The sequence below is a fragment of the Enhydra lutris genome, unplaced genomic scaffold (genome assembly GCF_002288905.1).
Source record: "Enhydra lutris kenyoni isolate GAN:26980312 unplaced genomic scaffold, ASM228890v2 scaffoldscaffold7, whole genome shotgun sequence".
Classification (NCBI taxonomy): Eukaryota; Metazoa; Chordata; class Mammalia; order Carnivora; family Mustelidae; genus Enhydra; species Enhydra lutris.
Genome location: NW_019154091.1, coordinates 31418151 through 31441226, shown reverse-complemented (window position 1 = coordinate 31441226; position 23076 = coordinate 31418151). Strand labels below are relative to the sequence as shown.

General features: G+C 40.1%; 1 protein-coding gene across 1 annotated transcript in view; it reads right to left on the bottom strand.

Moving 5' to 3' along the window:
* The window catches only part of LOC111142131 (carboxypeptidase M), a 70071-nt gene extending 58832 nt beyond the window's left edge, over positions 1-11239 (bottom strand). The window contains exons 1-2 of the mRNA XM_022495110.1: positions 11219-11239; positions 10760-10922 (exon numbers count right to left, since the gene is read on the bottom strand). Coding sequence (XP_022350818.1) covers positions 10760-10919 — 160 coding nt within the window. The 5' untranslated portion in view covers positions 10920-10922; positions 11219-11239. The remainder of the gene's footprint in view (positions 1-10759; positions 10923-11218) is intronic.
* Between the last annotated feature and the right edge of the window lie 11837 nt (positions 11240-23076).

The following is a 23076-nucleotide window of genomic DNA, read 5'->3' as shown; positions in this document are numbered from 1 at the left end:
ATAAAATCTTTAAAAAAATGATCTGTGTACTCTACACATCTCCAGGTGTCTATACTCACAAGAGGGATTACCACCCCCTGCCTTCAAGAGAATTTTAATGGGTGGCCTAACTGAGTTATCAACAGTGAACAAGGGAATGAATATTTAGTACATCTAAAAATTAAAGTGAAGATTCTTCGACAGACTATTTGTGAATTTCCAAAACCTGTGTCTTTCTGAACCACTTGAAGCAAGAATAATTAAACGTGTCAGCTGCATTCATCTTAAATCTGTACAACATTCCGGAGTGTGGATGGAGAAAAGTCACTGAATCAAAGGATATCCTTATTCCGCTCAACTGTGTGGGGTAGAGGGCAGGTTTCATCACAGGATTCTTTTCTTCTCTTTTTAAATTCTCTAAATAGACACTTGAGTTACCTTTGCACCGTTCAAATAAAGCAAGGCATATTCACTCAAACTCCTTACTGGAGCAGCATGCATATCTCCTATATTTACTCGCTCTTAATGTATGTTTGATTGGGGGGACCCAAGGACTAAGGGGACAGAACCACTCTAGGCTTGTGAGGGTAATCATGCCTTTCACCGCCTGAAAGACACAGAGGTCCCTGATGCCATCTCCAACGCTCTAGTTACTTCTCTGGAACTATGGCATCTACCTCTCCAATTTATATTATTTGCCATAAAATAGCAACTCAATAGTTTTCCCATTGCCTTTTTTTTTTAAGATTATTTATTTATTTATTTGACAGACAGAGATCACAAGTAGGTAGAGAGACAGGCAGAAAGAGAGAGGAGGAAGCAGGCTTCCTGCGGAGCAGAGAGCCCAATGAGGGGATCCATCCCAGCACCCTGGGATCATGACCTGAGCCAAAGGCAGAGGCTTTAACCCACTGAGCCACCCAGGCGCCCCTTCCCATTACTTTTTTTTTTTTTTTTAAAGATTTTATTTATTTGACAGAGAGAGAGAGATCACAAGTAGGCAGAGAGGCAGGCAGAGAGAGAGAGAGGGAAGCAGGCTCCCCGCTGAGCAGAGAGCCTGACGTGGGGCTCGATCCCAGAACCCTGAGATCATGACCTGAGCCGAAGGCAGAGGCTTTAACGCACTGAGCCACCCAGGCACCCCCCCCATTACTTTTTAATTGGATTTATTTCCACCTTAATAATACTAGATGCACATGGAGTCAAATTTCAGATAAATTTCAGACTTTCTATTATGCTTAGAAATTCAGTTGAATACCGTAAAAATACCACAAAAATACTTGAGAGACTGCAGTACTTACTACATACAATTTATGTAGCAATATAAAGTTATATACCAAAGTTATATATGATAAATGTGAATACATGAAAGCACATATAAAAACATATATTCTATATCCTAACACAGTATAATGACATGACTATATGCTATACATTCATGTCTCACTTACTATGCATGGAAAAACTTTCCAGCTTTGACCCCAAGAGTGCTTGGCCTTTAATAAGGACACATCCGGGCCTAGGATACGAAGATGAACACAGCCTGATCCCTGCCCCCAGGGGCAACATCGCTGAAGCCCCCAAAGTTGATCAGGAAAAGGGGTCCAGGGAGATGCTAAGTCCACCCAGGGGACTGGAGAAAGGCTTCCAGGAGGAATTAACATTTTGAACTAAGCTGTGAAGAACTGAATGAGGGATCACAGGGTCTGTGACATCCATTCCCACTCTAAAAATGGGACATTGTACTACATTTCCTCTGACTGTATTCGTAACATACTTGTGTACTTTGTCAGAAAGGTATCTGAGGCATGTATTTGGATAACTGTTCATGTGACTTCAGTTTTGCTCAAGTGTGGTTCTAGTTTCCTCAGAGATTTCTATCAGCTGAATTAAAAAACTGGGAAAGCAACAAATGGAAAGTTCTTAAACAGAAGGGGGATCTCGTTGGTTTCTTTTACTAGACTCTATGGAAGGGTAAACCCTCCCAGTACATAAGCACGACTGTTACTGCCTTTATACCCCACCATGAAGGCTGTTATCTTCAGCTCTGGGTAAGTTCTTGATAAGTCTGCGGAGCAGTTTGAAGGCAATTTGTTTGAAGTTGGCAGCCTTTTTCTGATGCAGTGGAGACTAAGCCCTCCAGCTGAGCTTGCTGAAGCTACTATGCCAAGGGTCACAGACCAGAAAATTTGTACTTTAAAACATCTGACATGCAGCAGTCCTTGCAACACCAAGATGAGAAACATTCTCAATGTGCAACTCATGTCTGCTTCCTTTTAACCAAACTCAAATTAGGACGGGTGAACTCAGCAAACGACTATTCTCTGTTACATTGAATCACTGTGGAGCCAGGAAGAAGACCAGTTGCTTCAAATCACTAAATAGGAAGATTTGCTTTAATGGCCCTTCTCCTAACCCAGGTGCCAGTTGATGTCTGAAATCATCTTAATTTTTTTTTTTTTTTTTTTTTTTTTTTTACTTTAGAGTTCTTTTTAATCTTAGGAGGTACTCTTAAAGAAAGGGACATTGTAGATACACAAACTGAAAGCAGGAAACAGGAGGAATGGCAGTTTTTATTGCTTAGCTCAGATACCACGGTCACCACCACGGTGTTGCCTCCAGACACGTGTGCCTGTTCACTGATTACGAACAGAGATCAAACACCTTTTGGATGCTGGCTACATGAACTTGAATCTAGGTCTGTGATTTTATTTCAACAGCTCCCAGCCCCATCAGTTTATGCCTCTTTTTTCATGCCCAATATTTTGCAACTCCTCCTTTACCATGCTGGCATACCACTCACAGAAAACACATTTATGTAGATAATTTCAAAACGATCAATATAGCATTCAGAGTATATAAAAGAGAAATAAAAGGGAAACAACTTATAATCAAACATGGTATCAGCAGGTAAAACCTGGGGCAGGAGCCACAAGAAGACATGAGAAAGTCAGATGCCTGTATCTATCCTTGAGAGTCCATGAACACATCTGTTACAAAGGCAGATGGATCCGGGGGTGGGGGGGGTAGTCACTGGTGTGAAGATTTTACGAATGTGAAATCCCTCTCAGTCAAGTTCAGAGCTATGGAAAAGAGAATTTTCCCTCGGTTTACATACAGTTATGTTCCTGGAAAGTTCAGTATATATTAAAACTGCGGGAAAAGTTTTATTAACACATAAAACAGAGTTTGGTTTTAGGCTCTGGTGTTTCACCTAGAGGGCATTAGAAAATGTGGGTGACAATTTTTTTTTTTTACTCTGCATAACTATTCATACATTGCTGACAAGATCAGAAGAATGCATCAGTAGGGTTTCCCCTCCCGAGACTTTTAAGTTACCGCCTAAACCTCCCCCTCACATTTCCAAAATTCCCCCTAGGGGGCGGTACTGCTCTTAATGAGAATCACTGTTCTCTAAAGAGATGGCATTTTGGTGGGTGGATGTCCCTCCCATAAGTGTGCAAACCAGAATCTCAGACGTCTCCTTTTGCCTCAATCTCAGAGTTTTGGCATATAGAAAAAATTTACCTTTATAACAAAAGATGGAATCCAAACTGCTTTAGATGAAACTGAATACCTAAAAGGGGTCAAGGAATTCCACAGAAGAGCATTTAACACATTAAAAAAAAAAAAAAAAAAACATTTAATATAGGACTTTTCTTGGATGTTAGAGGATGCATGTCAACTTTTTCAGAATCAAGGGTCAGAGGCAAGATGGGGTGCGGGAAGTACAAGGTGGAGGAGGTAAGAAACGGGGACAGAGAAAAACGTAACTGGAGAAATTTCAGAGTGAAAAAGATTCAAAATTTGGCACAAGACACACATTGGTTTCCTTTATTGATAATTTGGTTCCTCTCTCATTTACTATGTATAATTCACTTAATCTCAATTCTTCATATGTAAATTGGAGGATAATAGTATTTCATACCATTGTTAGAATGATCAGGTGATACATAATACGTAAAGTATCAGGCAAACAGTAAAAGTTGCTTGATGTTATTTTTTTAAAAGTTCCATATGCCAATCGTCCCTAGAGTATTGCTGTTTAGAGAGATTTGAGATCTGGAATCAAAACGGTTACTAGATAGAAGCAGAGTAAAATTCTATGTTACTTTTTGGATATTCTGTCTCAATTTCCTCTTTTAACATATCATACTACAAATGTAGGGTGAATCTAAATCCGTTCTATATTTTATTTTTATTTTTTTTCGTTCTGTATTTTAAAAGGCAGTATCTTTAAGAAACACTGAATGGTGACAAACAGGGCTGATAGCTGTAGATGTTTCAGAAAAGGACTTTGCATTTCAATCTTTTCAAGGACCACAAAGGTTTGCCAAGCCATTGTAACTTTAAATCACAAATGTGTTTCACAGCTGAAATTCTTAGATTTTAATAGTTTTGATATTTGGTCCTCAATATCATATTTACATCATAATGAGCATTTTAGGGGTTCCTGGGTGGCTCAGTTGGTTAAACATCAGATTTTTTATCTCAGCTCAGGTAGCGAAGAGTCGTGAGTTCGAGCCCATGCTGGGCTTTGTGCTGGGCAGGGAGCCTGCTTAAGATTTCCTCTCTCCCTCTGCCCCCGCCCCTCTGTGTACATGCTCTCTCTCAAAAAATAAAAAATAAATAATAACAACAATAGTGATAATAAAAATAAAAATGAGCATTTAATACAGGATCCCAAGCAAACTAGCTTTATGATCTCACTTGAGAAATGAACAAAGTGTGACAGAAAACCAAATGTTGTGGCAAAGTTTTACATAAAATGTTCTTTTCTGAGGGCAAATCACCAGCCTAAAATTTACCCCATCAAGGGCAGTAAACGAGAGATGTGTGTGGGAGAACACTGTACATGCCTCTTCAGGGCAAGAGTCTAAACCATTTCTAGGTAGATTACTAGAATGGTAGCATCTGAAATGGTATTGCCCCTGGCAAGGTAATTACAATTAGTATCTGTTGAATATGTGAAGGTGAATGTTGTTGGGGAAAAAGCATGAGAAATAAATCTTCCCTTATACATTAAACAGTGAAAAATAGAAACTTCAAAAGTCTTTATTATTGTGCTATTATTTTAAGAATGCAACCTAAGGGGGCGCCCGGGTGGCTCAGTGGTTGAGGGGCTGCCTTCGGCTCGGGTCATGATTCCAGGGTCCTGGGATCGAGCCCCGCATTGAGCTCCCTGCTCAGCAGAGAGCCTGCTTCTCTCTCTCCCCCTCTTCCTGCCGCTCTGCTTACTTGTGCTCTCTCTCTAGCTCTGTCAAATAAACAAATAAAATATTTTAAAAAAAAAGAATGCAACTTAAGATCTACCATCTAGGCAAATTTTTAAGCATACAATACAGTATTGTTAACTGTAGGTTCGATGAAGTAAAGCAGATCTCCACAACGGATTCATCTTGTATGACCAACACATTGTGCTCTTTGACAAATACTATAATAATCTTTTAAACCCCTAATGCCAGTACTGATTTATGACTAATAGATATAGAGAAGTTGTTTTCTTCTTAGCTTACATTTCTTGTGCGATTATGAAAATCAGTACAATCTTTTTGGGACAGCAATTTGGTTACACGTATCAAATATATAAAACTGCTTAAGACCCGGTAATTTTGAAATTTTTCCCTAATAGAAGCTACTGTATCCCTAGCAGTGGCTTTTATGTAGCACTTTCTATGTGCCAGGAATTATCCAACAACTCCAGGACACATTGCTACAGAGTAAAGGATCTAGAATTTGCACTTACTGTGGTTCCAAAGCCTGTGTTCCGACCATTTTTGCCGTCTTCCCGGTGAAGAGGTCTACTCTGGCATTGTTTGTAATAGGAAAATTTTAGAAACAAACGTCCATCAGTGGGATAGAAGTTAAAAAAAACTAGGATATCCATTGGTAGGACACAAAGCAGGCATTAAAATCCAGTTTGTTTGTTTTTTTTAAGATTTTATTTATTTATTTGATAGAGAGAGATCACAAGTAGGCAGAGAGAGCCGGGGAAGCAGTCTCCCTGCTGAGCAGAGACCCCCCCCCCCAATGCGGGCTCGGTGCTCCATCCCAGGACCCTGGGGCCATGACCTGAGCTGAAGGCAGAGGTTTAACCCACTGAGCCACTCACATGCCCCTAAAATCAAGTTTTAGAAATAACATGTTTGTATGGACAAACAAGATAATTGCTTACTGTGGGGGAGAAAGGCACAGAACAGTACACATAGTGATTTTAGTATACTAACTGTTTTCTTTGTATGGTGGTAAGATTTTAATTTTCTTCCTGGTGCTTTGCTCTATCTTCCAAATTTTCTAAATGAACTTAAATTCCTTTTATACTAAGAAGAAGGTTACTACCAAACTTCTCTCTAGGTCAGCAGAGCCCAATCAAAACGTATAATGCAAATCATATAATTTAAAATTTTCTAACCACACTAACAGAAGTGAAAAGTAGGTGAAATTTTTAAAATAATTTTAACCTATAGTTCTAAGTTGTCATTTCAACAGGTGATCAGCATAAAAACATTATTTTGCTTTTTTTGTATTAAGTCTACAAAAATCACTTTTAGCACATCTCAGTTCTCTTTAGTCACATTCCAATTGCTCAATATCCAGGTGACTAATGACTACCGTCATAAACAACACAGCTATCAATCCACGGCAGAAGCTATGCTTTCAAATCACATGTGTCCCAAACAGGACTCTGAAACCCTCCACTAACAACCTCATTCTCCTTGTAATCATCTACATCTGTGCCAAACTGCTTCTTTAAATGTCAAAGAGATGGGCTTGGGAAAATCATGGATCTGCATTTGAATCCTTTAACACTTAACTGGCTGTGTGATCTTCAGCAAGTTAATTAACTTCCTTGTGCTTCATTTGACCTGTTTTGTAAACAAGGATAACAATACCTACTCAGAGTCACTGAGATTGAAATAATGTATTAAAACACAATATGGAAAGCACTTGATAACAGATTTTTATTATCTACTCCTTGCCCTTTGCAACCTTCTTTATTCAGATAAAGTAAAGGTTAGACGTACCGGAAGTCTTAAAACGGAGAATTCTTAAAAACGGAGATGGTAGAAAACCTCATTTTAAATGGTCCTAAAACTAGAAAAAGGAATACTCATCCACTGCTGGGAACACAGCCTGGCACAGTCACTCTGGAAAACAGTATGGAGGTTCCTCAAAAAGTTAAAAATAGGGGCGCCTGGGTTCCTCAATGGGTTAAAGCCTCTGCCTTCAGCTCAGGACATGATCTCAGGGTCCTGGGATAGAGCCCCACATCAGGCTTTCTGCTCAGCAGGGAGCCTGCTTCCCTCTGTCTCTGCCTGCCTCTCTGCCTACTTGTGATCTCTCTCTCTCTCTCTCTTTGTCAAATAAATAAATAAAATCTTAAAAAAAAAAAAAGTTAAAAATAGAACTACCCTACCATCCAGTAATTTTACTACTAGGTATTTACCCAAAGAATACTAAGGTATACATGTACCCCTGTATTTATAGCAGCACAATTCAGAACAGTCAATATATGGAAGCAGCCAAGTGTCCACTGATTGATGATTGGATAAGGAATATGTGGTATGTATATTTATACACACACACACCAACACACAAAATGAAGTATTATTCAGCCATAAAAAATAATGAAATCATGCCACTTACAATGACATGGATAAAGTATAATGGTAAGCAAAATGTCAGAGAAAGAGAAATACCCTATGATTTCACTCATATGTGGAATTTAAAAAACAAATGAACAAACGGAAACAGACAAAATGAAGAAACAGACTCTTAATTATTGAAAACAAACTGATAGTTACCAGAGGAGTGGAGAGGGGAGTGCAGGATGGGTGAAATGGGCTGAGGGGGATTAAGGAGTGCACTTGTGATGAGCACTGGGTAATGTATGGAAGTGCTGAATCACTATATTGTACCTGAAACTAATGTAACACCATATATTAACTGGAATTAAAAACTTAAAAAAGAAAAAAAAAAAAAAGAAAAGAAGTGGCAGGAAAAAAAATACATACACATGCACAGTCCTAGAACTAACTCTGGGGGGTGGAGAGGCTTGTTAGGGAAATCCACAATAAATGTATTTGTCCTTTAAAGGGGGCTACCTAACAGTAGGCAATGAATGGCACACAACTTTGCTTACTTCACAAAGCTTTCACTCAGCAAACATTCAGTTCATTTAAAAAAAGGATAAAAATTACTGAATATGTGCCAGCATCATACTAGACAGAGGGTGTTAGGAGTGGAAAAAAAAGGGGGTATATTTGCTTAACTAAATGGAGCAATGAATAAACCAATAAATATTGTACCTTTTCTAATTTTTCTCAACTTGGTTGTCAGTTTTTGGAGTTGCTTCTCTCGTTTCACCTAAGATTTTACTAGGTCATTAGGTCATGGGGTTTCCTCCAAAAGGTTCAAACGAAATATGGTCAGTCTAGTATGGCTGAATCTGGGTGATGGGTGTATGTGAGTTCAACTTTTGTGTGGGTTTCAAGCATTTCAAAATAAAAAACTTAAAAGAAAAGCACCAGTTATAATGGAAGGTAATCATCATGATGTTATCAATGCTCTTAAAGCATCGTTGTTTATACTAGATCATCAGAACCATATAGATACCCCCAAAAGGTAAATGACGAAGACAATTTCCTATAAGACAATTCCTAAACCACGAGGATAAAACACTATCCAGCAACCAATTTACCTCTGCAGACCTTGTCAGTTCATAGAGATATGTAATGAAAAAATGTGAATTGAGGAAGAAAAGCAGAATGGGATTCATGATTAAAACAAAAATCCATTCGATGTGCATTTACAAAAGCTAAAAATGTATTTGACCGGGTAGGAATATTCCTTTCTCTTCTAGGTAGATTGCCCAGGTTCATAATAAATTAAATAAATAACACGTATCATAAAGGCTGTTTGCTAAGCAGACTATCCTACACCAGAGGGCGGGCCAGGGAAAACTGCCTATCTAGTGAAAGGAGCACCAACAAATGAGCACTGGTTTTCAATGGTCATGAAAACATGCAGTGAATGATAGAGTGTACAGTTTAACCCACCACCTGGAAACTTTTTCCTAACTGGGGTAGTTATGCAGAACAATATATTCAACACAAACATTTGATGACTAGTGTCAGATTTTATTTTTACAGGATAACGTCTCAGTCCTTTATCCATAAGAGTGCATACAAAGTTGGGGAGGGGGAGCCTAGCGGCTTTCACTGCCACGGTCATCTGATATCATGCAAGACAGATCAGAGGAGCTGGTTCACATTATTAAAAGATTCTCCAATTTTCTTTCAAAAGCACTTTTGCTTGAAAACATAAAAACTTGCCAAATCATTTAGTACTTAAAATTAACAACACCCTCATCATCTTGTGGTTTAAATGATGGCAGAACAATAACTCAAGGTATTTCCTTTATTAATATAATTAGTATTCTTAGATCTTTTAAAATTGGTCTTTTTGAACCGTAGGGGGAAATGATTTCAAAAGGCTGAATACATATGCTCATTCAAGATACAATTTCTTACACATCCAACCTTTGTAATTTGGATTATAGATCAGTACAGAGTAATTCTGGCACCAACTCTTTGGCAATGTTGTTTGAAAACAAAGATACCATTACACACCTGACCCAGCATTTTTTATTTTGGATTGGATGTAAATAAATTTGTATAATAGGTCTTCTTTAACATAAAAACCATGACTAATTTTTTTTCTTGAAAATATGGTAATTAAGAGGCACTCCCTGGTTCAAAAGCTCAGAGCTGAAATCTAGGTAAAGTCTGACTACACCTTATAAAGAGAGGAGCTCCAAATAGCATAAACTTAACAAAACTTTTGGTTTAAGCATTAAGTTTTCAGGTAATCTCTTCTGGGGTAGCAATATAAAAAGATTAAGAAATAACAATGTTTAACAAAGTATTTGACTTTCCCCAAAATATCTACACCTTTAAGTAGAAGGATCTGAATGCCAATCCTGGTTATAAAATCAACCATCTGGTGATCCTGAGCAAAATACTTAATATCTCTGATTCAAATTCCTTGTCTATCAAAATGAGACTTAATATACAGTTATTTATATTTAATATATTAATTTCTAAATTAAAACAAGCAATTAAATGATAAATGTGAAAATGCTAGTCCCAATCATTGCTAACATATTTATTATCCAGCAATTGTCTTATCCAAAGAGATAATCTTAAAAGAGCCTTTAATCAGTATCAGTCACTTTTTTGCATAACTTTAAGCCAGAGGGCTAGTTAGGCATGACACAAATCTTACCAACGGTACTATTTAACATAAACTTATAGAAACAATAGTTTTGCATCACTTTATGTCATAGGGTTGATTATACACAACAGAAATCTCGCCAACAGAACTGAACTATTTTAGCTTAAAGGAGACTTTGAAAAAACCGAAATGATACTAACAGTCCAAATCCTATTTAAAGAAGCCAACAAAAGGGGAAAGCTGCGATGGATAAAGTTTACCTACCTCAAGCAACTAGTGCCAGCAAGATGGAAAAAGAACAAGACTCAATGACACTGAATGACAGCAGAGACGTCTACTAAAATTCAGGTCTTCCTACTACTTCCCTTGAAAAATAAAACAACACAACACACAAAAGCAGAAACCAACCAACACGCAAGGCACCAGCTTGCCCTCTTGGAGCTCCTCTGAGTAGCTCCAAGGAAAGGGGACAGAAAACTAAGGTGTATTTAATGAATGAAAGCGAGGACTGGGGATTTGGGCAAGTGCACGAGACGGACCCTACCTTTCACAGACTTCCCAACACTGTGTAAGCGAGTGATAGAACTGTAGTTTCGGGCCACATTCTTCAAAAACGCTTCCATCTCTTCCTGGTGGTGGTAGCCGAAGTCCAGCGCACCCCCCAAAGGCAGCAGCAGCCCTAGCCAGAGGCGGACGAAGTCCATGTTCTGGAGATGAATACAAATAACAAAGCTGAGAACAGAGGCGGGAAGGGCTGTGGACGTCCCCAGCTCGGCACAGCTTTGTACTGTCAAGTCCCCTGACACCACCGCTGCCCGCGTCCGAGGAGGTGAAAGTGGGAAGCAGCACCTTCGGGAGTTGGTGTGAGCGGAACCCGGGCAGCCCCAAGTGCGGGCTGCCCTCCATCCCATCGCACGCCCCTTCCTCCCTTCCTCCCTCCCTCCGGTCCGAGAGTCGCCGCCGGCCGGCAGCTGCCAGGAGCTCCGCGCACCCTCAGCCTCACCCTTGCCCAGGCGCACACCTCCATCCGTCGCCAGCCGCCGGCCGGAGCCAATTATAGTCCGGCGCTCCCGGACTCCGCCCCCGGTGCCTGACTGACGTGCCGCCGGCCCACTCGGGCGTCGCGCAGGTCCCTGGTGGGCGGGGCCGAGCGGCGCGGCGGGGGCGGTTCAGCGCCCTTCGCACCTGGGCGGACTGGAACCCGCGCAGCGCGGGCTTATCGGGGTGCGGTGGACCGTGCGGGTGCGCGGTCTAGGGCGGCGGAGGGCGGTGTAATCTTTGAGTCGCCTGTCGCGGTCCCAGGCTTTGCCGGCGCCCCGGGTTGGAAGCGTGTCCTCCCCTCGGCCACGGCTCCGGCGAGGGGCAAGCGGGCGTTTGGGTGTCTCCAGCTGCTGCGAGTTTGCAGCTGTGGAGCCGGGCCCTTGGCTCGACTGGAGCCCCAGGACACCGTGAGAGCTCTGGGAGCCGGAGCGGCTGCGTCCCAGCTGTGCCAGGCTCCCCGGCCCTGCTCTGAAGACGCGAGGGATTCAAGAGAGAAGAACGCGTGTGTGTAGAAGTTTTCAATTGCCAACTGTGCAGTATAGGAGAATTTCCGACAAATTTATTTGGTGCGTGAGATTGGCTACATCAATTAAATTTAAAACTGGAAATCACATGGAAGAAACACAGCCACTATTTGTAAATCCAACACTCCCTCCACCAACACACCCTAGGCCAATTTTAGTTCTCTCTTTCTTAAATGCTTCCTTCTGGAAGGATGGGGTGGTCTACATTTGCACTAGGGATAACAGATCTCACCAAAACCCAAGAGGCGGTTTGTGGTGTGGGCCAAGACCTCACACATATGTCACACATTACCGGTCAGAGAGATTGGAGATTTGTGCCAAGGGTCCAGTGAACATAAAAAGCTTAAAAACCCCTGATTTGGAATAACATTCCTCTTTAACAGATTAAAAATACTAGCGCACCACTGAAAACTAATTGAACAGATTTTGTCCTGGTGAGGTCCTGGAAAGGACATTTTTAAAAAGTGCTTCGAGTGAATCAAATATGCATCCGGAGCTGAAAACCGCTATTGATTTGCCTGCCTCTTCTTTGTTGCAGACACAGATAACTATTGTAGAATTGAGCTCTCAGGAACAATGAGGCCTCCTGTGTTTCCCAAGCGCCAGTGCCTGGAGGGATAAAGCCTAAGACTAGTGTCAAAAGATTTGGGTTCCAATCCTCGCTCCTTCTACCTACCTAACTAAAGTTGGCAGGCACATTGTAAGAACTGTATGAGGTATTTATTAAATAATCTAATTTAATTCATAAGCCTTTAGACAGACTTTTCTAAGTGTTGGAAAATCTTGACATTGTTGGGTTTTTGAACAGATTTCTTTTTAAACTTGCAGCAGTTACTATGCTGTGACTTCTACTAGGTGGCTTGAAGAGGTTCTTTTACTGCCATTCACTGACAAAGAGGCTTCAAAGGAGGTGGGGCGGGGTTGAGGAGTTAACATTTAGGCAAAGTTACTTTGAAAATGGGAAAGGCAGCTGAGGAGGAACAAAGTGAAAGCTTGCTGATTGGTCTTTAGAAATGATACATTTGTTATAGAAGAAAGTAGCAGTTACAGGATTTCTTCAGTGGTACTGTGGCTGGAGACTGGAGAAATGGAGAAATGGTGGCTTTGTCAATATTGAAGTGGAGATTGCAAGGGTTGTTGTACCAAAAAACCAAAGGGGTGAAGTATAGTTGAAATTACTACCCTTGGGATTCACAGTAGGGAGGAAGGGAAGCAAATTCAGAGGAGAACTAATCAGAGAATGGATGGAGAGAGTACAGAGAATTGAGGGCTGAAGGTCTAAAACCTAGTGACTCAAAGTGTGGTCCAGGCAGACGCCCAACCAACTGAGCCACCCAGGTCTGCCTTCGGCTCAGGTCATGGTCTGGGGGTTCTGGGATGGAGCACTGGGTCCGGCTTCCTGCTCTGCGGGAGCCTGCTTCTCCCTCTCCCTGCCGCTCCTCCTGCTTGTACTCTCTCTCTCCCTGTGTCAAATAAATAAATAAAATTAGAAGAAAAAAAAAGTGTGGTCCAGGAAGAGCACTGACATCACCTGTAAGCTTGTTGGAAAGGCAGAGTCCCTTGTCCCATACAAACCTACTGAATCAGAATGTGAATTTTAATAAGATTCTAGTTAATCCATATGTGCATTCGAATTTGATCTGCGCTGGTCTAGACATAGTAAAGGCTCAGTTAGGGTCTAGTGAGAAATAAAGAAAAATAGAAGGTTGGTCTAATAGAGTAAAACTCTGAAGTATAAGACTTCAGAGTTGATCTTTCTAAGTATGACACCACTAACAGTAAAACCACAATAAAGAGGCTAATAATTTGATGACACAAAAAATGTATAACTTCTATAAAGGAAAACTCAGCATAAATGTTACCAGAAAAATTACAAACTGGAAGAAAGAATTACTAGCTTTTGCAAAACCAAGAATGGACAAAAGATAATAATTAGCAGCTCACAAAAGGAGTAATACAAATGACCAATAAACATGGTAAAAGCTACCAAACTGATTAGCAATCAAAGAATTTACAAGTTTAAAGGGCAAAATAGTATTATGTTTTGCATTTCACTAAGAAAGATTTAAAAGATGGACAGTACTTGGATAAGATCTGAGGAAATGGCATTTCTGCTGTTTAAATGGTACTATAAATTGATAAAACATGTCTGGAGAACTATCTGGGAATAGACATCAACATTTAAAATATGTTCTTTTCTAGGAATTTAAGCTATGCAGGAACTCAAAGAAGTGCTAAGTTTATATATGTTAGGATTGTTATTAGCACCACTGTTTTTATTGTAAAAAATAGATAAGTGTAAATTTTAAGTAATAGTAGACTGATAATGTCAGTTTTTCTCAACTGGGATAAGATTGCCCACAGAAGCCATTTGGAATAGCTGGAAATATATATATATTTTAAAGAATTTATTTATTTATTTGACAGACAAAGTTCACAAGTAGGCAGAGAGTCAGGCAGAGAGAGGAGGAAGCAGGCTCCCTGAGGAGCAGAGAGCCCGATGCGGGGCTTGATCCCAGAACCCTGGGATCATGACCTGAGCCGACGGCAGATGCTCAACCCACTGAGCCACCCAGACGCCCGGAAATATTTTTTTTTTAAAGATTTTATTTATTTATTTGAGAGTGAGAAGGAGTGCTCAAGCTCAGAGGGGCAGGTGGGGGAGGGGTGGGAGAGGACCAGGGGGACAGGCAGAAGGGGAGGAGCAGAGGGGAAGGGAGAGGGACAGAGAGATTATTTTGCTGATCACAGGGCCTCATGCCCAGCTCTATCTCAGGATCCTGAGATTATGACCTAAGCAGAAATCAAGAGTCAGATTCTTTTTTTTTTTTTATTTTTTTTTTATTTTTTTTTTTAAAGATTTTATTTATTTATTTGACAGAGAGAGATCACAAGTAGATGGAGAGGCAGGCAGAGAGAGAGAGAGAGAGAGAGAGAGGGAAGCAGGCTCCCCGCTGAGCAGAGAGCCTGATGCGGGACTCGATCCCAGGACCCTGAGATCATGACCCGAGCTGAAGGCAGCAGCTTAACCCACTGAGCCACCCAGGCGCCCAAGAGTCAGATTCTTAACTTACTGAGCCATCCAGGGGCCCCTAGCTGGAAGCATATTTCATTGTCATGACCAGGGGGATGATGACACTGGCATATAACTGGTAGATGGCAGGAATGCTACAGAACATCCTACAATGCACAGTCCAGGCCCTGCAATAAATTATCCAGCCCCAAATGTCAGTGTTGAGGTTGAGACACCCTGGGTTAGACAAAGAACATTACATCCATAAAATAAATTGTTTTTCAGCCATAATAATGATGATGTAGGTCTCTATTTATTGGCTGAGAAAGGTAAATCATTGAGTGGCAAAAACCAGATTACAAAAGTAAAATGAATGGTAAGATCCCATTTTGGAAAGCAAACAAAAAGCTCTTCCTGACAGCAAGTTTAAAAAGTTGCAAAATGCTGAGTGGTATGCTCTGGATGGCAGCGTCTTGATTCTCTCTTTTGAATCTTTTTGATTTTCTGAAAATTTTTTTTCTGAAAAAATTTTTTCTGAAAAAAATTTTCCAGGAAACATGTTACTTCTTTTAAACAGAAAAACAAGACATTTTCATCTAAAAGCAGTACAGAGCAAAAAGCACAGAAATATCTGAGATGAACAGTTCTGAAAGAATAGAGTATCTAAAATCCTTTGTACTGAGTTACAGAAGTGAAGAAGAGTGAAGAAGTGAATTACAGAACTGAGGAAGGCCACTGGAAACAGGATAGGAGGGAACTGAAAAGGGAGAGGATGGATCCATCCTGCCTAAAGACAAGAAGGTCCCCAAGTTAGGGGCAGGAATTGGAACAGAGGGAAAGACTATAGCTCGGGGCTAAATACCTCAACAAAGGTCAACAAGAATGAGAACGGAAGTGTTACTAGATTTTGTGATTTTTTTTTTTTGAAAGATTTTATTTATTTGAGAGAGAGAGAGAGAGAGCAGGCGTAAGTCGGGGAGAGAGGGAGAGGGAGAAGCAGACTCCTCACTGAGCAGGGAGCCCAATTCGGGCCTCGATCTCAGGACCTTGAGATCATGACATGAGCTGAAGACAGATGCTTAACCCACTGAGCCACCAGGCGCCCAAGATTTTAAATATTTTAAATAGTACCAAGTTGTACTTCTATAAAATGTCAAAGTATAATTTCAAAATGTTATAAAATAATGCTCATACAAATACAGTTAAACACAGGTCAAGTTTTTTAACTATTGAGAAAACCAGCAGTAAACAAAGATGATTTAAAGAAAGATAAGAGAAATAATGTGTATCATCAGTATGAGAAAATACTGAAGTTATTCTAAATTATTGCTAAATTAGATATAAATCTGATTAATGTCCTACAGGACAATAAACTATGACCTTTGGTGCTATCTTCTTTACAGAGCAGAAATTATGAGCATCTTACCAATTTTCTACAAGTTAAAAACTAAATTTCCTTTTTTTAAGGATAAGTTTTAGTTTATACCTATTAAATAAATTGAATCAATAATGAATAACCTACCCAAACAAGAGGTGTCAGGCCCAGGTCAGTTTACTGGTGAATTCTACCAAACATTTAAAGAAGAATTTATACCAATCCTCTACAAACTCTTTCAGAGGATGGAACCAGAGGGAACACTTTCTAATTTGTTCTATGAGGTCAGCATTACCCTAATACTAAAACCAGATAAAGGCATTATAAGAAAAGAAAACTAAAAAAAAAACAAAAAACAAAACGAAAAAAAAAAACTATAGGCCAATATCTGTGATGAATATAGATGCAAAAATCCTTAACAAAATATTACTAAATCAAATCCAAAGTATAAAAAGAATTATGTGTCATGACCACCTAGACTTTATCCCAGGTATGCAAACCTCATTAAATGTTCAAAAATTAATTAATGTTATCCATCACGTTGACAGATCAAAAAAGGAAAAATTACGTGATCATATCAATAGATGCAGAAAAAGCATTTAACAAAATCCAACACCGATTGATGATAAAAACTCTCAGTAAACTAGGAATAGAGGGAAATTTTCTCAACTTGATAAGGACTATCTACAAAAAACCTAAACTCACACATCATACTTAATGGTGAGAAACTCAAAGCTTTTCCAGTAAGCTCATGAACAAGGCAAGGATGTCCCCTCCCACTACTCATTTCAGTTTTATACTGAAAGTCCTTCCTAATACAACAAGAAAAAAAAAAGGCATACAACTGGGAAGGAGATATAAAACTGTCTTTGTTCACAGGTGATATGATTGTGTAGAAAATCCAAAAGAATTGACAAACTCCTGGAACCAATAAGTGATTATAGTAAGACTGTGGGATACACAGTTACTATTACAAAATCAATTGCTTTCCTATATGCTAACAATGAATAAGTGGGATTTGAAATTAAAAACATAATAGCATTTACATTAGCACCCCCACCAATGAAATACTTAGGTATAAAACCAACAAAATATGTACCAGATCTATATGAGGAATACCACAAAACTCTGGTGAATGATATCAAAGAAGTAAAACAAATGGAGGGATATTCCATGTGGGTGGATCAGAAGATTCAGTATTGTCAAGATGTCAGTTCATCCTAACTTGCTGTATGGATTCAATGTAATCCCAATCAAAATCCCAACAAGTTATTTTGTTGGTATTAACAACCTGATTTTAAAGGTTATATGGAGGGGCACCCAGGTGGCTCAGTCAGTTAAAGCATCTGCCTTCAGGAACTTGGGTCCTGATCCTGAGTCCTGGGATAGAGTCCCACATTGGGCTCCCTGCCCAGGGGGGAGATTGCTTTTCCCTCTGCCTGCCATTACCCTTACTTGTACTCTTTGTCTCTCTCACTCTCTCTGATAAATAAATAAAATCCTTTAAAAAAAAGAGTTTATATGGAAAGGCAAAAGCTCCAGAATAGCTAACACAATGTTGAAAGAGAAGAACAAAGTTGGAGGGCTGATGCTATCCAACTTCAAGACTTAACTCTAGGGCGCCTGGGTGGCTCAGTGGGTTAAGTCTCTGCCTCGGCTCAGGTCATGATCTCAGGGTCCTGGGCTCAAGCCCTGCATCGCATCGGGATCTCTGCTCAGTGGGGAACCTGCTTCCCCCTCTCTCTCTGCCTCTACCCACCTCTCTGCCTACTTGTGATCTCTCACTCTTTGTCTAATAAATAAATAAAATCTTAAAAAAAAAAAGACTTACTCTAAAGCTATAGTAATCAAAGTAGTGTGGTACCAATAAAAGAAGAGATAAATAGGTCAATGGAACAGAATAGAGTCCAAAAATAGACCTCCATAAATACAGCCAACTTATCTTTGACAAAGGAGCAAAAGCAATACAACAGAGCAAAATAGTCTATTTAATAAATGGTAGTGGGACAACTGGACAGCCATAGGCAAAAAACCTGGATCTAGATGCTGTCCTTACATCCTTCACAAAAATTCATTTAAAATGGTTCATAAACCTAATATAACACTTACAAAGCTATAAAACTCCTAGAAGATAACACAGAAGAAAGCCTAGATGATCTTGGGTGTGGTGACGCCTTTTGAGATACAATACCAAAGACAGGAATCGTGAAAAAAAAAATTGGTAAGGTGGACTTTATTAAAATGAAAAGCTTTTGTTAGGCAAAAAGTGGAAAAGGTGAAACTCTGGAGACAATAAAAAAGATCAGTAGTTGTCAAGGTGAACAGGTTGTGAGTGGGCAAGAGCACAGAGGACTGTTAGGGCAGTGATGATGATGGATATATGTTGTTATACATTGGTCCAAACTCATAGAACGTACAACAATAAGAATGAACCCTAAGGTAAACGAGGGACTTTGGGTGATTATAATGCGTCAACATAGGTTCATCCATCATGAAAAATATACAGTTCTAGCAAGTGAAGCTAATGACATAAGAGGCCACACATATGTAGCTCAGGAATCCAGGGGTTTCCTTCTATCAGGAAAGCAAGTGTTCCTAGGAGAACCCTCATAAGTCCAAATGGCATAAAGCAAAGAAACAATCATCATTCACTTATATGGAAGATTTCTTGAGCATTCCCAGACCCCACACAAATAACCTCTTTTGGGCATTTCTGGTATCTTAGGATACATCCTGATAGTGGAGGGACAACCTACATCCAGATAAAGCACAGATGCTCACAGACACAGCTGCGAGCCACGGTGGCTTGATGCTGAGAGGCTGAGGGTAGTGAGTCGGGGCGCCACTCTTGCCACTTGGGGTGCACACTGCCTCTCTGTTGGCTTGTGGCAAAGCAAACACTGAAGGCTAATGTTACTTTTCATCTTTTTCTGTAAAAGTGAAAATCAGAAACGGATACTGATGTAGGTCTTTTGTAAAAGCAAAGTGGTGTAATACGAACTCTTGAGAAGCAGAAGATACCTGTAAATGGGAAATCTCTGGACCTCTTTCTCAAATTTTTTATAAACCAAAAACTGCTCTAATACATTGCCTTTAAAAAGGCAAATTTTCTTGAAATTTCACACGTAAAATGATGTCCTAATGCCGCTCACTGATTCTTTCCACTGCCTACTGTTTCCTGTATACCTAAGAGAGTATTTAGGTTAAGCCTGACTCTTCAGGTACCTTTCACTCTGCACTATACCTACCTCTTGCCAACTGGCCCCAGCAAATCAGATCTATCCCCCCACCGGAACTGGATTTGTTATTATCTGATAAACACAAAAGAAGAAAGGGACCCTACAATGTTGCCGAATAGAAAGATTATAATATTTAGCAAAGGATTTGGAAGTCGTTAGTGGAAAGCTAGATGGTTTCCATGAAGGTCCAGAATTTGACCCTTCCCGTTAACTACCAAGGAGCGATATCTAAACAGTGGGACCCAGAAATTTAAAGAACACAGCTTAACTCAAGCATTCTGTTTAAAACAAGAACTCTGTAGTCTGTGTTGTACCTATTTTTGTTTTGTTGTTGTTGTTGTTGTTAATATTTTAGAACTGTTCGTCTTTTTAACAAGTGTTTCTCTAGGGATGGTGGTTGTGTTTTCTATTTGCTATAGAAGCTATCCATCAAAATCCAAGCAAAGTAGTTCTTTTATCTTGGACCAGCAACTGTAAATATGTTAGCATTCCTTTGGGAGATTCATAAAGAATTTATGATAAAGTTCTGAATCCTAGAATTCTCTCTCTCTTTCTTTTAAAGTTTTATTTATTTATTTAAGAGAGAGGGAGAGAGAGCATGAGGAGAGAGAGAGACAGAGAGAGAGAGAAGGAGAGGGAAGGGAAAAGAATCTCAAGCAAACTCCCCACTGAGCACAGAGCCCAACTCAGGGCTTGATCTCATGACCCCGAGATCATGACCCAAGCTAAAACCAAGAGTGGACACTTAACTGACCAAACCACCCGGGTACCCTTGAATCCTAGAATGCTTGGTGGCACACACACAAAAATAAAAGGACTGGAACGCCTGGGTGGCTCAGTTGGTTAAGTGTCTGCTTTCTGCTCAGGTCATGATCCCAGGGTCCTCAGAACTGAGTCTTGCATGAGGCTCCCTGTTCAGCGGGGAGCCTGCTTCTCCCTCTCCCTCTGCCCCTGCCCCTGCTTGTGCTCTCTCTCTCTCTCTCAAATAAATAAATTAAATTAAATTAAATTAAAGGACTGAAAAATGCTATTTAAGTAATCAAAAAGCACAGCATATGGGCACCTGGGTGGCTCAGTTGGTTAATCATCTGGCTTTGGCTCAGGTCATGATCTCAGGGTTCTGGGGTCAAGTCCCGAGTCGGGCTGTCTGCTCAGCAGGGAGCCTGCTTCTCCCTCTTCCTCTGCTTGTGCTCTCTCTCTCTATGTCAAATAAATAAATAAAATCTTCAAAAGAAAAAAAGGCACAGCATAGTTCCTGGAAGAGTATGAGAAAACACAGCATGCCTGTAAAGGCATCCACCATCACCATTCTTTCCGTGGTCCCTCTTCAGCACTGTGTCATTGTGGGAGTAGATGTATATGTGGCTCTGCCCCACTCTCTTATTTTCACTCATTCACTCATTCATCCCTTTATCAAGTATTTATTGCTTACTCTGTGCCAGGCGCTAGGATGTTGCCTAAGGATTACAATTGTGAACAAGACAGGCCAAATCCTGGCCCTCATGTAGCTTACGTTCTACAAGAGCCCAAATTCTCCAATAGAGAACATATGTTCTCAGAAACCTGGGATCTTTTCTGGGAGCTGGCTTGACATTCCTTTCTGCCTCTTACATCTTATCCTTAGTGGTGTGGACCACATTCTTCACTGCACAGCATGGCCTTCTTGGCTTAATATTTTCTCTATCTACTGAGAGTGAAGCAGAATTCCAATTTAATCAGATCAAAGTTTGATCCAATAGCCTAGTAGGTGCTAACACACCACTTGAGAAATACTGTCAGGAAACATTGAAACAAGTGGAAAATTTAATCTGGTCCAGTAAGCTACCTCTAGAGTAAGTGAAGCATCATGTTATAATTTTTTGTTTCCCTCATGGCGTCTAGGTCAGTGCGCAGTACATGCTTGCTGATTTATAAATGTTACTCTAGGAAGGATAGAACATCAACATATAATACGTAATAAGTAACACAGTGACTTTTAGAAACTGTGTCTTTGGAGCCAGACTACCCAAGTTTAAACCTTAGCTCTCTGTCACTTACTATGTGGCCTTGAGGGTGTTACTTTACCTCTGTTTTCACATCCTTAATCTATAAAATGGGGCTAATCATGGTATCGATCTTACAGGATGATAGGGAATTTAAGGGATGCATATATTAAACGAGTTACTATAAGCTAAGAGCTTATAACCAACAGTGGCATATTGGCAATGCTTCATAAGCTCCAGACTAAACCTATTATTATTATTACCACTAGTGAACATGAACAAAACAGAAAGAAAGGAATATAAGGCCTAATATATGTTTGTTTCTCTTTTATTTCTACATGCTAGCCTCTTCCAACGTACTCCCAGCAGTGGAATAGATCTTTACCAATTGTGATAATTTACTATCAGGGAGCAATTGTTAGGCCAATGACTTTTTCTCTTCAAAGCATGGTCTTTGAGCACAAAAGTAATTCTTTTCTGCTATGCTTTATATATATACTATATATATATATTATATATATAGTATATATATATTATATATAATAGATTTGAAAGAAAGCTTTCTGGGCCTAATAAGACAAATTTCCAAAGATGGTAACATTTAGCAGCACTGAATCTGGTCATTAGATTATGTAGGTATCAAACCATCGGATGTAAGAGCATATGATAAATGTACTCTTACCTCTTTAGGAAATGGTGTAATCACCAAATTCTATTTTCTTCTGTGGTTTGTATTTTTTTTAATGATTTTTATTTATTTATTTGACAGAGAGAAATCACATGCAGGCAGAGAGGCAGGCAGAGAGAGAGGAAGGGAAGCAGGCTCCCTGCTGAGCAGAGAGCCCGATGGGATGCGGGGCTTGATCCCAGGACCCCGGGATCATGACATGAGCTGAAGGCAGAGGCTTAAACCACTGAGCCACCCAGGTGCCCCTTCTGTGGTTTGTATTAAATGTTGAGAAGTAGCCATCTTTTGGCTCATTTTTTTAAATATATATTTTTAGAGATTTTATTTATTTATTTGACTGATCGATCACAGGTAGGCAGAGAGCGGAAGGGAAGCAGGCTCCCTGCTGGGCAGAGAGCTTGAGCGGGGCTCGATGCCAGGATGCTGGGATCCTGACCTGAGCCGCCGGAGGCTTTAACCCACTGAGCCACCCAGGCGCCCCTTGGCTCATTAAAAAAAAAAAACAAAAAAAAACACACCCTGTATATTTGAGAAACAAATACCCTGACTTGTTAATATTCCATACCAGCCAGGAAAAGGGGTGGGGGTGGGGAGAAAGAAAGAAAAAGATGTACATAAATGAGAATGACAAAGAGACTATTTGAATATAGTTGAAACTTCTAAGTTTCACCTATGTAGAGGCAGCTTTTAAACTGCTAAGAACTGATAATACACTTGATTTTAGCCAAAAGGCTGTGAAGTGATATAAAGGATGCTTTAGACAACAGGTTTGAGCAATGGAAACCTGATCGAGGCAGAAGGGCCCCAAGTGACTCTGAGCCCCTGACTGAATACAGGTGATCCACCTCAAAACGACCTAGACCCTAACTAACCAATGGGCTACTTATAACCAGGAAGAGTCAGCAGAAAAGGGAGCATTCCCTACGTCCTCTCCATACCCCCTCACCCTCCCTTTTTAAAGCAACCCCCACCCACAGCCTCCTTGCAGACCGACTCCCC